The 14,163-nt window shown below is 42.0% G+C and overlaps 1 protein-coding gene across 5 annotated transcripts in view; it reads right to left on the reverse strand.

Annotated features, from left to right (window-relative positions):
- Amph (amphiphysin) overlaps positions 1-14,163 on the reverse strand; it is a 230,741-nt gene that overhangs the window by 8,946 nt on the left and 207,632 nt on the right. For all 5 annotated transcript variants that reach the window (XM_087591429.1, XM_087591428.1, XM_087591431.1 and 2 more), the window contains 3 exon segments: positions 6,872-7,066; positions 5,427-5,690; positions 2,754-2,855 (listed from right to left, as the gene is read on the reverse strand). In XM_087591429.1, coding sequence (XP_087447555.1) covers positions 2,754-2,855; positions 5,427-5,690; positions 6,872-7,066 — 561 coding nt within the window.

Genomic DNA, 14,163 nt, shown 5'->3' on the forward strand with positions numbered 1-14,163 from the left:
ATGGGCACTGAAAAAAATTTCCTGAATGAAACACCAATGGCTTATGCTCTAAGATCAAGAATCGACAAATGGGATCTCATAAAACTGCAAAGCTTCTGTAAGGCAAAGGACACTGTGGTTAGGACAAAACGGCAACCAACAGATTGGGAAAAGATCTTTACCAATCCTACAAAAGATAGAGGCCTTATATCCAAAATATACAAAGAACTCAAGAAGTTTGACCGCAGGGAGACAAATAACCCTATTAAAAATGGGGTTCAGAGCTAAACAAAGAATTCACAGCTGAGGAATGCCGAATGGCTGAGAAAAACCTAAAGAAATATTCAACATCTTTAGTCGTAAGGGAAATGCAAATCAAAACAACCCTGAGATTTCACCTCACACCAGTGAGAATGGCTAAGATCAAAAACTCAGGGGACAGCAGATGCTGGCGAGGATGCAGAGAAAGAGGAACACTCCTCCATTGTTGGTGGGATTGCAGACTGGTACAACCATTCTGGAAATCAGTCTGGAGGTTCCTCAGAAAATTGGACATTGAACTGCCTGAGGATCCAGCTATACCTCTCTTGGGCATATACCCACAAGATGCCCCAACATATAAAAAAGACACGTGCTCCACTATGTTCATCGCAGCCTTATTTATAATAGCCAGAAGCTGGAAAGAACCCAGATGCCCTTCATTAGAGGAATGGATACAGAAAATGTGGTACATCTACACAATGGAATATTACTCAGCTATCAAAAACAACGTCTTTATGAAATTCATAGGCAAATGGTTGGAACTGGAAAATATCATCCTGAGTGAGCTAACCCAATCACAGAAAGACATACATGGTATGCACTCACTGATAAGTGGCTATTAGCCCCAATGCTTGAATTACCCTAGATGCCTAGAACACATGAAACTCAAGACGGATGATCAAAATGTGAATGCTTCACTCCTTCTTTAAAAGGGGACCAAGAATACCCTTGGCAGGGAATAGAGAGGCAAAGATTAAAACAGACACAGAAGGAACACCCATTCAGAGCCTGCCCCACATTTGGCCCATACATATACAGCCATCCAATTAGACAAGATGGATGAAGCAAAGCAGTGCAGGCCGACAGGAGCCAGATGTGGATCGCTCCTGAGAGACACAGCCAGAATACAGCAAACACAGAGGCGAATGCCAGCAGCAAACCAATGAACTGAGAATAGGACCCCCGTTGAAGGAAACAGCGAAAGAACTCGAAGAGCTTGAAGGAGCTCAAGACCCCTTATGAACAACAATGCCAAGCAACCAGAGCTTCCAGGGACTAAGCCACTACCTAAAGAGTATACATGGACTGACCCTGGACTCTGACCTCATAGGTAGCAATGAATATCCTAGTAAGAGCACCAGTGGAAGGGGAAGCCCTGGATCCTGCTAAGACTGAACCCCCAGTGAACTAGACTGGTGGGGGGAGGGCGGCAATGGGGGGAGGATGGGGAGGGGAACACCGATAACAAAGGGGAGGGGGGAGAGGGATGTTTGCCCGGAAACGGGGAAAGGGAATAACACTCGAAATATTTATAAGAAATACTCAAGTTAATAAAAAAAAAAAGAAATACTGAATCAGTTATTATAAGTTTGTTCAAGTATCTAAGTTGAAAGACAGTGATTATGAGACAGTAGAGGGGAAATTTTAGCAAGGAAATGGATACTAAATAGAAGGATAACAGAGGAGTGGCAGAAAGAATGTGCAGTGTGCTGGGATGGCTCCTGCATAAACTTAAAAAACACAGAGCAACAGAGGAATTCTAATAAATTCCCCATCCAGACTATCACGGTGAAATATATATCAATTTAAAAAGTCAGGCTGTCAGGCATTAACTTTGAACATAATAGAATTAGAAATTCAGAAACAGAGAAGAAAAAGAAGGAGGAAGAAAAGAATTAAAGAGTGAGTAGTTGATAGTTTTCCATACACTGAAAAATACAATGTTGTGAGTCAATGAAGCAAAATGAATCCCAAGTAGGAAGGAAATCACACACACACACACACACACACACACACACACATACACACACCATATCATTGTTAAACTCATCTATTACATTGAAGGACCCTAGTACTTACTGAAGTGTAAGAGCTATTAAGAGCCTGGTAGAAAGTAGGTAGGTTATGGAGTTCCTATGAAGGACTCTAAAGGCTTTCACCAGCTTTACACCTCAGGTCAAGATTAGGCTAAATACCAGCTTCCTGCCTCAGGTCAAGGCTAGGCCAAGTTCCATTCTCCACTCGCAGTTCTTGGGAGGAACAGGGACATTCTCGAAAAACCACAGAATGTACTGACTAATAGTCACCTGACCCTCTGGTCCCAGATAGAGTTTGAATGCATGTCATATGCTTGCTAGCCAATAGATCCAAAGGTCAATATGTTTAGCCAATAAGTTTAAACTATAACCTTGTTGATGTAACCTGTACCCCTAAAAAGTATAAAAACTGTTTGTTATAGTCATTTGGGGTCACTTTCCAGGCGTTGCCATGAGGGGCTGATTGAAGGTCGACCCTGACGCACCAGAAAATACACCTCTTTCATTTGCTCGTTTGCATCGAACTCTATTCTCGTGTCTCACTTTGGGGCCGGGGAGTCTTCCAGGAGTTAAGACTCACTTTGAGCCTTATGGTAGCAGCATGTTAGAAAACAGAAATGCTACAGGAAGTCCCTTGTCCAGCTGACCCTCGAAATGTTCAATATGGCTGGACACACCTTCCAGTCTTTACATTACCTGGTCGGCTTCTGAGTCTGAGGGCACCACGAGCACCACATCACCCCTTTGTAGGGTAAGTTCATCAGAGTTCGCTGCCTCGAAGTCATGCAGAGTTTCCACCTGCAACATATTTAAAAGGAATCAGTTACTTTTAGAAAGAGACTGAGTGTGCTGACTCTGCCTGTAACCCCGGCACCCAGGAGTCTGGCAGGACACTACTCATGACTTCAAGCCAGCTTGGGCTCACTATTAAGTCCAGACAAGCAAGGGCTGCAGGCTACACAGTGAGACCCTGCTTCAAAATAAAGAGAGGAAAGGAAGGAAGGAAGGAAGGAAGGAAGGAAGGAAGGGAGGGAGGGAGGGAGGGAGGGAGGGAGGGAGGGAGGGAGGAAGGAAGGAAGGAAGGAAGGAAGGAAGGAAGGAAGGAAGGGAGGGGGAACATCATAGCTCCCAATAAGATCACGCAGACACTGCTAGAAGCTTTCTCCTAGTATATAAAGGATGAAGATATGTATTGGAATGCTGCCATGCATGGGGTGTGGTTTGCTGCGGACGTTCTTTGTGGCTTCGGGTAGTAAGAGGCATGGAAAACAGCAAGACAAGGGCTGTAGTGGTGAGTCACTGGGGTAATGCCTTCAAAAGAATTAATGGGTTTCTCATAGGACCATGGTTTATTCTCCAAAAAGAAAATGAGAGAGTGAGATTTGAGATTTTCCTTACTCTGGCTTTCTGTGTCATGTGACCATTTCTTCTCACAAGATAGCATCTGCATGCAGCCAGAGCAGAGCCAGGGGCAGTGCTCTTTGAACTTCCCACTGTAGGCTAAATGGATTATTTGTCTTTCTAAAGACCTAGAATCCAGCATTTTCACATCATAATATAAATTTAATATCATAAAATAGGCAAACATAAATCTCAAGGGGAGGAAAACACCCTTGCTTCTTACTGACCTATACAAGGCCATTTGTATCTATATTTATTAATTCAGTGCAATATACAGTAGCTGAACTTTAGGCTGTTAGTTTTCATTAGCTATTTATTGCTACTGATGACTGTTTAAGTTGAACTAAACATGCTAGGCTAAAAAGCTGTTTTAAATAATGAAAAACAAGACAAACCACCATTTGCATGTTATATAAGAATTAATATTTAATTAAACAAATGGCTTTTTAAAAATACATTTTCATCCTTTTCTATTAACACATTATACCATAGCAGCCTGCTTTTCCTTTGCATTATTTTTTTTTCAGATTTATATTATGGGAAAAGCATAAAGGCTAACATACAATACCACATCCCTCAGCTTGAGGGACTCTCTACTCCTGGCCAGTTTTATTTCTCCTATGTTGATTCCTTAAAAACACCTGCACATTCAAGATGAAGCAGTCAACATTTAAAATATGCATTTTCTGTGTACAATAAAAACTATCAGAGCTATAACTGACTGTTATTCAAAAATTAATTCATGCATGAGAGTAGAAGGCCAGGGAAGGGTTGAGAAGGGCACTGTGGGTCACACTGCAGTGATTGGAAAGCTAAGCATGGGTCCGTCATGTCTCAGCCTTGCCTAGCACAATTTCCTGATTTTACATGCACTGCTTAAACAACTAACCAGGTTTTTAACCCCAACATTAACCCATATGTTTAGTTATTTTGCCCACATTAATCACTATCACCCTCCAGTACAAAGTGGCAATTTCCCTCTAAAGGAGGGACAGAGAATGGATCAATCCCATTCTTATGAACAGATTATTTATACGTACCTATACTTAACCTACACGCGCGCACACACACACACACACACACACACACACACACACACACACACACACACACACTTTAAAATAAAAATGGGTATCCAGGCAAGGTGGTCTGTGCCCATCACCCAGATGTCTGGGAGACTAGAGCAGAAGCTCACAAGGTAAAGACCTGCCTATCAAACTTAGCAAGGCCCTATCTCTAAATTAAAAAGGACAAAAGTTTGTAGAAAAGTGGCAGGATGCTAGCTTAGCATGCACAAAGCTCTGAGTTTGCACTCAGGACAGCAAAAGAAAGAACCAACCAAGCCAAAACAAGGGCTGTTTTGAAATACACTATCAAATTATACAATGCTTACAATTTCTAGTCAGATTCTTCTGGGGACCTTATCTGCCACAACCCTGGGCTGTAAATGGCTTTTCTGGGCAACTATTGTTGTTGTTGGGCAATTGTTGTTGTTTTGTTGACCAGTAAGTAGGCTTTATTTAGTTCCTGGCCAGAACTTTTTTCTTCCCAGGAATGGAGGCTTGTTTCTTTCTTCCTTTTCACAGTGTCTTTAGACACTTGATTTTGGACTTGTTGTTGGTCCCTCACTCTGCATTTGGACTGCATGACTCTGTTTCCTGTCTGTTTGACAATTCCTAATGAAACATAAAGTATGCTTGACTTGAAAGGCCTGGTCTGAGCCAGGCTACACAGACTCAGCTCTGCAGGAGGCATGGGAAGGTATTACTGTACATCTTGCTTGCCCAAAGCATGGACTTGGGGGCATTTTCCTGGGAGATGTCAGGGTAAAGAAAAAGCAGATGTGAGAAACAAGAGACAAAACGATGACAACGGTGACAATGACAACAGAACCCACACACTGGAAAACCAGAAAGTGATGCAAAGAAAACTAAAACAACAATGACTCTGAAGTGACAATACAAAGACCTTGTAGAGAAAGCCAGGAGGCAGTTCCTGAGCGGCATCCCCTGCAGACAGCGAAGCATCCACAGCACCTGCTGGTGCAGGCGTAGCAGCCTGAGAATCCAGAGGCGTGGGCTCTGTAGCCAGTTCCTGCTTCTCACCGGCTGGGCCCTGGGGAGCCACGTCCTCAGTGGCCTCCCTTGTTTCAGTACCCGTAGTGGTTTCTTGGTGTTCTTCTCCTTCATGGTTGGAGGCTGGCTCTATGACAACAGAAGGGATGACCTTTTCCTGGTGGTTAGAGAAGTGGACAGTGTCACGACCTGGGAAAGGATAGGTGTGTTTGTTTGTTCTTAGGGCAGTCTCTTCTCCCCGCCACCCACACTTTCTTTATCCTACTAACCCGCAGTTCCAAGCCCACTAAGTTTGCAGACTGTGGACCTAGCCCTGACTTTTTCACTGTCTCTCTTGAGTACTAAACACTTAATGAGAATCCTATCTCGATCCTTGAGCAGTCCCACTCCTGGAAAATGGAGGATTCTATGAGCAATTCCACAGTGGTGGGAGGATGAAAAGGGAGAGGGTCTGCCCAGAGTGGGTAGGAAGCTATCCTGAAAAGAAAACACAAGGGAGGACTTCCTGTTGCTGTCACACTCTGCAATGGCTGTTCATTATCCTTGGGGCCTGGCATGTGATCTTTTTGATTGCTGCAGGAGAAACCAGAACCAGTTCTAACTTCCTGTGTGGGCTCATCTGACTGTTTCCTTGAAAACTGGGATTAGCATCGATGAGAGAAGCCCTCTAGGGAATCTGCGATGCTCTAATAATGATCAACATGAAATAGTGACAATAGTAACTCAGAGTCACTACTTACATCAAGTTCCCAGCAAGGGCTGGCCCTGGGCTAAGCCTTTGGGGGACAATTATAACTCAAATAGCTCTATCATTTTTATCGCAATCTTCCTTCCTCTCTCTATTGTGGATTTTCTCATTGTGGTGATCTGAATAAAAATGGCTCCGTAGACTCATAAAGAGTGTCTTTATGTGGCCTTGGAGCAAGTGTGTCACTGTGGGGTGTGTGTCACTCAGAGGTTTCAGAAGCAGGCATAGTGGTGCACTGTCTCTTCCTGCTGCTTGTGGACCCAGAAGTAGAAGTCTCAGCTCCTCCTCCAGCACCATGCCTGTTGCATGGAACCATGCTTCCCACCATAGTGTAATGAACTAAACCTCAGAACTAGAAGCCAATTGAATGCTTTCCTTTGTAAGAGTAGCTGTGGCCATGATATCTTTTCACAGCAATAGAAACCCAAAGACACTCCTTATCTGTGCTTCATTTCCTCTATCGTGATTGAAACTTCTTCCTCCTTTTCTGTGCTTTGGCCACAGGTATAGGAAGTCTATTCCACACCAAGCCAGCAGAAAAGACCCCACTAAATAGCCCTCTTATTAGAAGTCTCTCAAGGAACCCTTACCTGAGGAGCACCAGCTTCAAGCTCTGCTGCTTGAGGGCTCTCACTGCTTGCAAGCTCAGTGCTTTCCACATCGATTTTGGCTCCCTCAGGACTTTCGCCTTCTCCAGCAGGTAGGGCTGCCTTCTCTGCCTCTGCTTCCTCCCCTGTGGACCCCTCAGTTCCCACAGTCTCACCAGCATCAGTTCCAGGAGGGATCTGTAAGGTGGAGAGGGAAAATCACTATGCCCGTGTCTCCTGAGCCTCTACAAGGCCTCAGGCCCACTCCACTATTCTTCCCCAACTGCTAAAGCCCCCAGCACTGAGCTGCTTTGTCAGAAATAAAATCCCAGAAGTCAGGGGCAACAGAAACTGCTTGGAGCTCACTCTTCCTCAGAGCATCCTCAGAGCAGAATGATATGGATTCTGCATCCCTTAGCTTTCCCTTCAGCCAGGTATGGTGGATGGCATTGGAACAGGTGACATATACCATTCTTTAGAGGATTTTGCTAACTGGTGGGTGGATCTTTCTCAAGAGGCTATCTTTTGTTGTTGTTGCTGTTGCATGAAAGCAGACAACAGTGGATTGAGCATTAGGGAGCACCTCTTAAAACACCAAAGAGAACTGGGTTCCTTGAGGCCTGGCTCATGGAGGAACACCACAGTGGGATGACGACCCATCAAGCAGTCACAATCAGGATGGCTGCACTTTGTGATGGTCTCCACATCTGTGTGGATGAGGCTTCATAGTGAATCACCTTCAGGGAATGGGAATGACGGTGGGGTTTCCCCCAAAGAACACTAGAGGATGAGGGGAAATGGCTTCAAAATCCAATACACATCAGCAATATATAAATGCCCATGGAGCATCTGCTGGCTAGGAAAATGGCAAATCAGACTCTGGGTCTTTACTAAGGGAAGCAAAATTGATAAAAGTTTTCAGTAGTATTTAGAATGTGTGCTGATGAAATAAAGGAGGCACCATTATGTTTTAAATTTGGACAAAATGGTTGAGTCTAGCCTTTATTAGGACTCTAAAAATATCAGCATAGCAGACCTGATTCCAGAGGGTAGGAAAAAGAGGACTATTGAGAAAGAGTGTTAACAAGTTTATATAGTATACCCAGGACATTCTGATGGGGTTAACATCAGTTGGTGCTTTCCTTTCCTGAATCAGCTCTCTGCTGTTCACTGCGTTAAGTCAGGAGATTGGCTCTCAATCCCGACTTCTGAAGTAGGGGTGGGGAGTAGCACTTATGTGCATCACAAATGTGGTATAGAATGTCAAGTCACAGAGGCACTCATCACGGTATTCTCTAAGGGCTCTCTTCTTCCTCAAAGTCACAGCTACTATAGTTCTTAAAATAATCTTCCATATGTGGCTACAGAGATGGCTCAGTAGCTAAGAGCACCGACTGCTCTTCCAGAAGACTCGGATTCAATTCCCAGCACCCAAATGGAAGCTTACAACTGTCTGTAGCTCCAAGATCTGACACCCTCACACAGATATTCAAGCAGAAAAAAACACCAAAGTACATAAAAATAATTAAAAAATTATAAAAATATTTTATGAAGCACTTTTTCTAAATATCAAATTTCACTTTGTGGGTAAATATTATTTGACACATCATGAAATGTCACTCATATTTGTAGAAACATCCAGGTCTCACGAAAGAATCTTCTACTATGCAAATGCAGCCAGTTGTCCCTTTTTCTTTATTCTTACACGGTTATTAAATACATGGACTAAAAAATGATCCTGTTGTATGAACAGTAGCTGATACTAATTTAAATGGATTTAAATGCTGATAGTTAATTAAAATGAGTTAAAGGTTATATGAAGATCTTTGTTCCAGTGAATGACTGAAAAGTCCAAGAACAAGAAAAATTTCAAATGTAAATTATACTTCCCATTTTAAGTAAACAGTGATGTTCTTTATAGATGTTGTCACTGTTGTCAAAAAAAAAAAAAAGTACAATTAGTAACAACCTAGGAATTAATCTCAATTTTCGGAAGAAGAGAGAGCACTTGCTCATTGATTTAGGTGTTGGTAAAATCAGCAATTTTAGTCTGGGATGGAACTCAGTGGTACAGTGCTCCCAGCTGAGACCCTAGTTTTAGTGCCAGGTATTGTTATAAAAGGAAGAGAAGACTGGAGAGAGGGAGGGAATAGACTTTCACTAGGATATTGAGACCTAGCAAGTGCTCTTCCACACTGGAACTGTTCATACATATGATATGAATGAAGTGAGTCATGGACTTGAATGGGGTAAACAAACTGTCTAGCCATAAATCTGTTATTTTTGCTTTTCATTTGCCTTGAAAAAGAGTTAAACCTATGACCAATCCAATGATTTCAATAGTTCAATATCTTGGGGGTTGGGGATTTAGCTCAGTGGTAGAGCACTTGCCTAGCAAGCGCAAGGCCCTGGGTTCAGTCCTCAGCTCCAGAAAGAAAAAATAGTTCAATATCTTTGAACAAGATGGACTCTAAATACATGCCAACAGAATGGCGAACCAGTCACATATGCACGCAGAGAGACAGACAGACAGACAGACAGACACATAATACTATAGATTAAAAAGCATGCATTTGCATTTCATAACATGTACCTCCACTTACATAAATTTTTTCATGCATATATGTTCTGAGCAGCACATATCATTCATTAGTAATTGGTATTGTTTTATGTGAATTAATGTTACTTCTTTAGAAGAAAGTATATTAATTTTATGGCATATTAATGGTATTGCCAAAGGTAATTTTATGTTTTGTTTTAAGATTTGTTCTATTTTACTAATATATATGTGTGATTGTGTCTTTATGTGTACATGTGTGCAGATTTCCGTGGAGGTCAGAAAAGGGCATCAGGTCTCCTGGAACTGGAATTACAGGTGGATATGAGGCACCCAACCGGGTGCTAGAAACTGAACTGGAGTCCTTTGGAAAGACAACGAGCACTGTTAACCACCTATCCATCTCAACAGAAAGACCAAAGGAAATTGTAAAACTCATATGATGCAAACAGCATCATTAGCTTATGCATGATAAGTTTCTGTCTGTCTGTCTGTGGGCTGTATCCTATTTTACTATCGCAAGATATACACATTATAGTGTATATCTTTGGCTGAGTGATAAGAACAGGGTTTGACAGAATCTTCTGGTTCTGGCTCCAACATTGCAGTGACACCAGCCACCAGCAGATGGCTCTGTCACATGAAAGGAACCTAATAAGAGGATGGCAAATAAAAGTCAACCAACCAGACCCTCCAGAGATCCAGGGAATAAACCACCAGCTGTTGGAAGACTCCTCCATACTCAATCATCAATCATTGTAGGCTCTGCCATTGCTTCAGTCACTTCTATGATTTCCCTTATGGAACAGCCTCCTGGTCATAGCTTAAATTTTGAAAATATAGCACTTGGGAAACTCAGATGGTCTTTGTCAGAATTCCCTTATGTCATCAATGCTGATTACAATAGAACTGATAGAATGTTTTTTATGGTGTTTTAGTGGTTTTTGGTTTCTCAATCCATCTGCATGTGCTCAGTTATTTTATTTACATTATCTCTGGCATAAATGACAATGATAAGTGAAGTCTACAAGAAGTATACACTGCACATTCTAAATACGTGACACAATCTGGTAACTGCGGGATGGCTTATGCTGGAGTCATATATGGCAAAGTTCCTGATGTTTGCTTCATAAAGACAGCTGATGGAAAGACCACTGAGCTCCAGGCTTTCTAGTTTATTCTGATTCTAAAGAACAATAACCCTGATGCACAGACAGATGACTCCTGCCGTTTTCAATCTATGTCCACCCTGTAGCTTGGGTAAGGAACCAGCTTTGATGGTGAATGTAGCATTCTGTAGGTGCTGTCACAGAAGATTTGCATTTATTGCATATTAGTCTGTTAATATTTCTATTGTAGCTTATTCTCATTTCCTGGGAGTTAACTATGATGAAAAGAGCTCAAGGAATTTGCTCGAATAGTGAAAAGGTTTGGAACAGACTGTCCAAATTCTGTGCTTTGGTCAAACTAATATGCACCCAAGGTCTGTAGCAATCTTTAGAACTTGAGCACAGCCTACACGAATCCATTGTTAGCTCTCAAGCCACCAATATTTGAAGAGCATGCTAAGCATGCTTTCAAGCAGTTGATATGTATCCTTATGCACTTGGAGTCAGACATGCTGCCATTGTGCCATGAAGTCACCCCTTATACAGTCAGAATACCATACTTTAAGTAACTTTTCCTATTTTCTGTACTATTCTGGAACTAGCAACCATATCACAAAGTCTCTCCTCATCAATAGCAAATTTTGCAACAAATAGAAATCAAGATGAGGTTAGTTGGTGTCCTAGTTGGTTTTAATTAACTTGACATAGCTTAGAAGAAAGCCATAACAGAGGAATTGCCTGGATCAGATAGGCCTTTTGACATGTCTGTGGAGGCACTGTCTTGATTTTTAATTGATGAAGGAGGAATGAGTCTACTGTGGGCAGCACCATTCCCTAAAAGATGGTCCTAGACTGCATAAGAAAGGTTGCGAAGCATAAGGTTGAACAAACAGGCCATCAGGCAGTGTTCCTTCATGGCTTCTGCCTCAAGGTTCTGCCTACTCTGACTTCCCTCAATGACAGACTGTGATATGGAAAGTGAAGTCAAATAAATCCTTTTCTTCTTTCATTTTGGTCACAACAATAGAATGAAACTAGAACATCTGGGTAGAACTTTCTATATTACTTTTGACAATTATCTTCTAGATTTCACTGTTTAGAAAGTTATATAGAGAATATGAAAGTGCAAAAGGTCTTGGGATCTTTGCCTAGATTTCTCCATTCCAGTACAAATAAGAATATTTCAGTTATGTTCATCAGCTAAGTATTTATGTCATCCCAAAGGTAGAAGTTCCCTGGAGTTCTGTGTTCTCATTGTCCAAATGAAGAAATGAGAAGGATCGAAGGAGTACTGAAGGCAGGGCTGGAGGTGGACTGTTAGTTCCCATGAGAGCTGCCTGTGTAACCTTACAGAGGAAATTACTACAGGGATAGAAGCAGTGGGAGTCCCAACTATAGACTGCTGCTGCTCTTACCTCACTTTCCCTAAATGATGCTGTAGTTGAAGCTCTTGACAGACTGAATGCTATGACATTTTATGAATTATAAATTTAACTTTAAAAGGATTAAAATTAAAGAATAAATATTTTCTTCAGGATTTATTTTAAAGAGAAAGTCATGAGGCAACTCAGGTCTTCAAGAGACCATTATAATCCCATAGAAAAGATTCCGGTACTTTGGCATAGGATGGCAGTTGGTATACCTCTTCACAAAATGATATTGAAAACTCTGCCCATCACAGCCTTCCTCTAGCAAGACCAATGGGAGACTGTCACCCCAGAAGCTCATATCCTATGGCCATTTCTGTTGGAGCAGTACCTGGTACTGCAAATCTGCCTCACACATTCATGCATTTCCTTCCAAAGTTACAGGGTTTTCCCATCCTCGACCGCATCTCACTCAGCTTTCAAGCTACTACTCTAGTCTTCCCTGCAGTCCCATCAGAAGCCCTAAGCAGCTGGGTTCTAGTCCAACTCAACCAACTGCTACGCTGTTACCATGGCAATAACTGTTTGAATTAACTCCACATCTTCCTTGAAAAATCATCTCCAAAGATGACAAAGTTAATGAATTTTTGTTGTTGTCAGTTTGGCTTTAAGTGCAGGGCACAGTATGAACTAATGACACTTTGTGGCATTAGATGTTTCTGCAAGAATAAGTGCTGAAGGCGCTGTCCCATTCTCTGAATGTCCTACCCCTGTTCTCCCACCCTTCCTTCACAGGGGTACAAATGACCCTCTCCCCATTCCACCCTTGTAGGAATCCATGCTGCCAGTTTCTTTTTTGGTTCCTTTCTGCCCAGGACTGCATGAGTTTCCTCAAGTGGGGGCTGCTAGGCCTTCCCTCACTTCCTCTGGGAACCAGACTTGTGCCCTGCCCTTCTTGAGCAGAGCTCCTCTTGCTGCTCCATTGGTCTAGGAGTGGGGCTCTTAGTCCCTTTGCCTTCCCCATATTGCAAACCAACACTGTGTGTGCATGCATGTGTGAATGTATGTGTCCATGTGTGTTTGTGGAGGCCAGAGTTCAGATATTTGCTTTCCACTTTGGTTTTTGAAACAGAATTGCTAACTGAACCTGGATCTTTCTGATTGGCTAAACTGTCCTGCCAAATTCTTGAAATTCAGTTTCTGTCTCCAGGGCTTGGATTATATACATGTACCCACCATAGTTGACTTTTGGTGTGGGTCCTGTGATCTGAACTCAGGCCCACATACTTGTACAGCAAGCCAACCACTGAGCCATCTCCTCAGCCTCTGGTCTTCATGCTAAGTAGTGGCATAGGCTACTACATTTGCACAGAGCCTACCAATAAATTTGGAGAGACAGGAAGTTCAAACAAGGAACAGACACTTCTAGAAGGGATTCAGCTGAATGAACATACTTCTTATTTTTCTACAGGACATAGTCCCTCTCTGTATTTTCATATGGACAATATTAAAGCTTTATTAATTTCCTTTTAAATTTTTGTTTAAGTATTTATTTAGTCTTAATTTATGTGTATATGTTTTGCCTGCATACATGTATGGACACTGCCTGGATGCCAAGTATGTGCAGAGGCCACAGAAGGGTGATAGAGTTCCTGGAACTGTAGTTAATGACAGTTATAAGCAACTTTGTTAGTATTATGGCCTGAATCCGGGTCCTGTGCAAGAACAGCAAATTGACTGTTGATCATTGAGCCATCTCCTTAGCCTCAGTCTTTTAAAAATTAGAATTAATTGGTATTTTCTATTTCTATGATAATCTACATTTACTTTTCCATTTTATTAATAATTCTATTATTTTCATCATTATTTATTAATGATGTAGTAATAAGTTGTTGAGTTGGTAGATAACCTATGATTTTATACATAAAGGAACCAATAACATATAATACATATGCAGTACATAGTCCAGAAAATAGGATTTTTGACAAAGCAGAAACTGATTTTCTATTTACATACATTCTGTGAAGACTGTGGCAAACACTGATATGGAAAGCCATAATAACATTCGCCATTACAAGATGGCGCTGGCTTCCGCTGTGCCCCATGTGGAAAGCCGCGATAACATTCGCCATTACAAGATGGCGCTGGCTTCCGCTGCAACAGCCCGACTTCCTTTCAGGAAACTAGCTGTGTGCACATGTGCAAGAGTGTGTTCGCGCCAAGTCTTTGCCCACCCCAGGGCGTGCCAATGAGATCATGGGT

The sequence above is a fragment of the Rattus norvegicus genome, chromosome 17 (assembly GCF_021556685.1).
Source record: "Rattus norvegicus strain SHRSP/BbbUtx chromosome 17, alternate assembly SHRSP_T2T, whole genome shotgun sequence".
NCBI classification, from domain to species: Eukaryota; Metazoa; Chordata; class Mammalia; order Rodentia; family Muridae; genus Rattus; species Rattus norvegicus.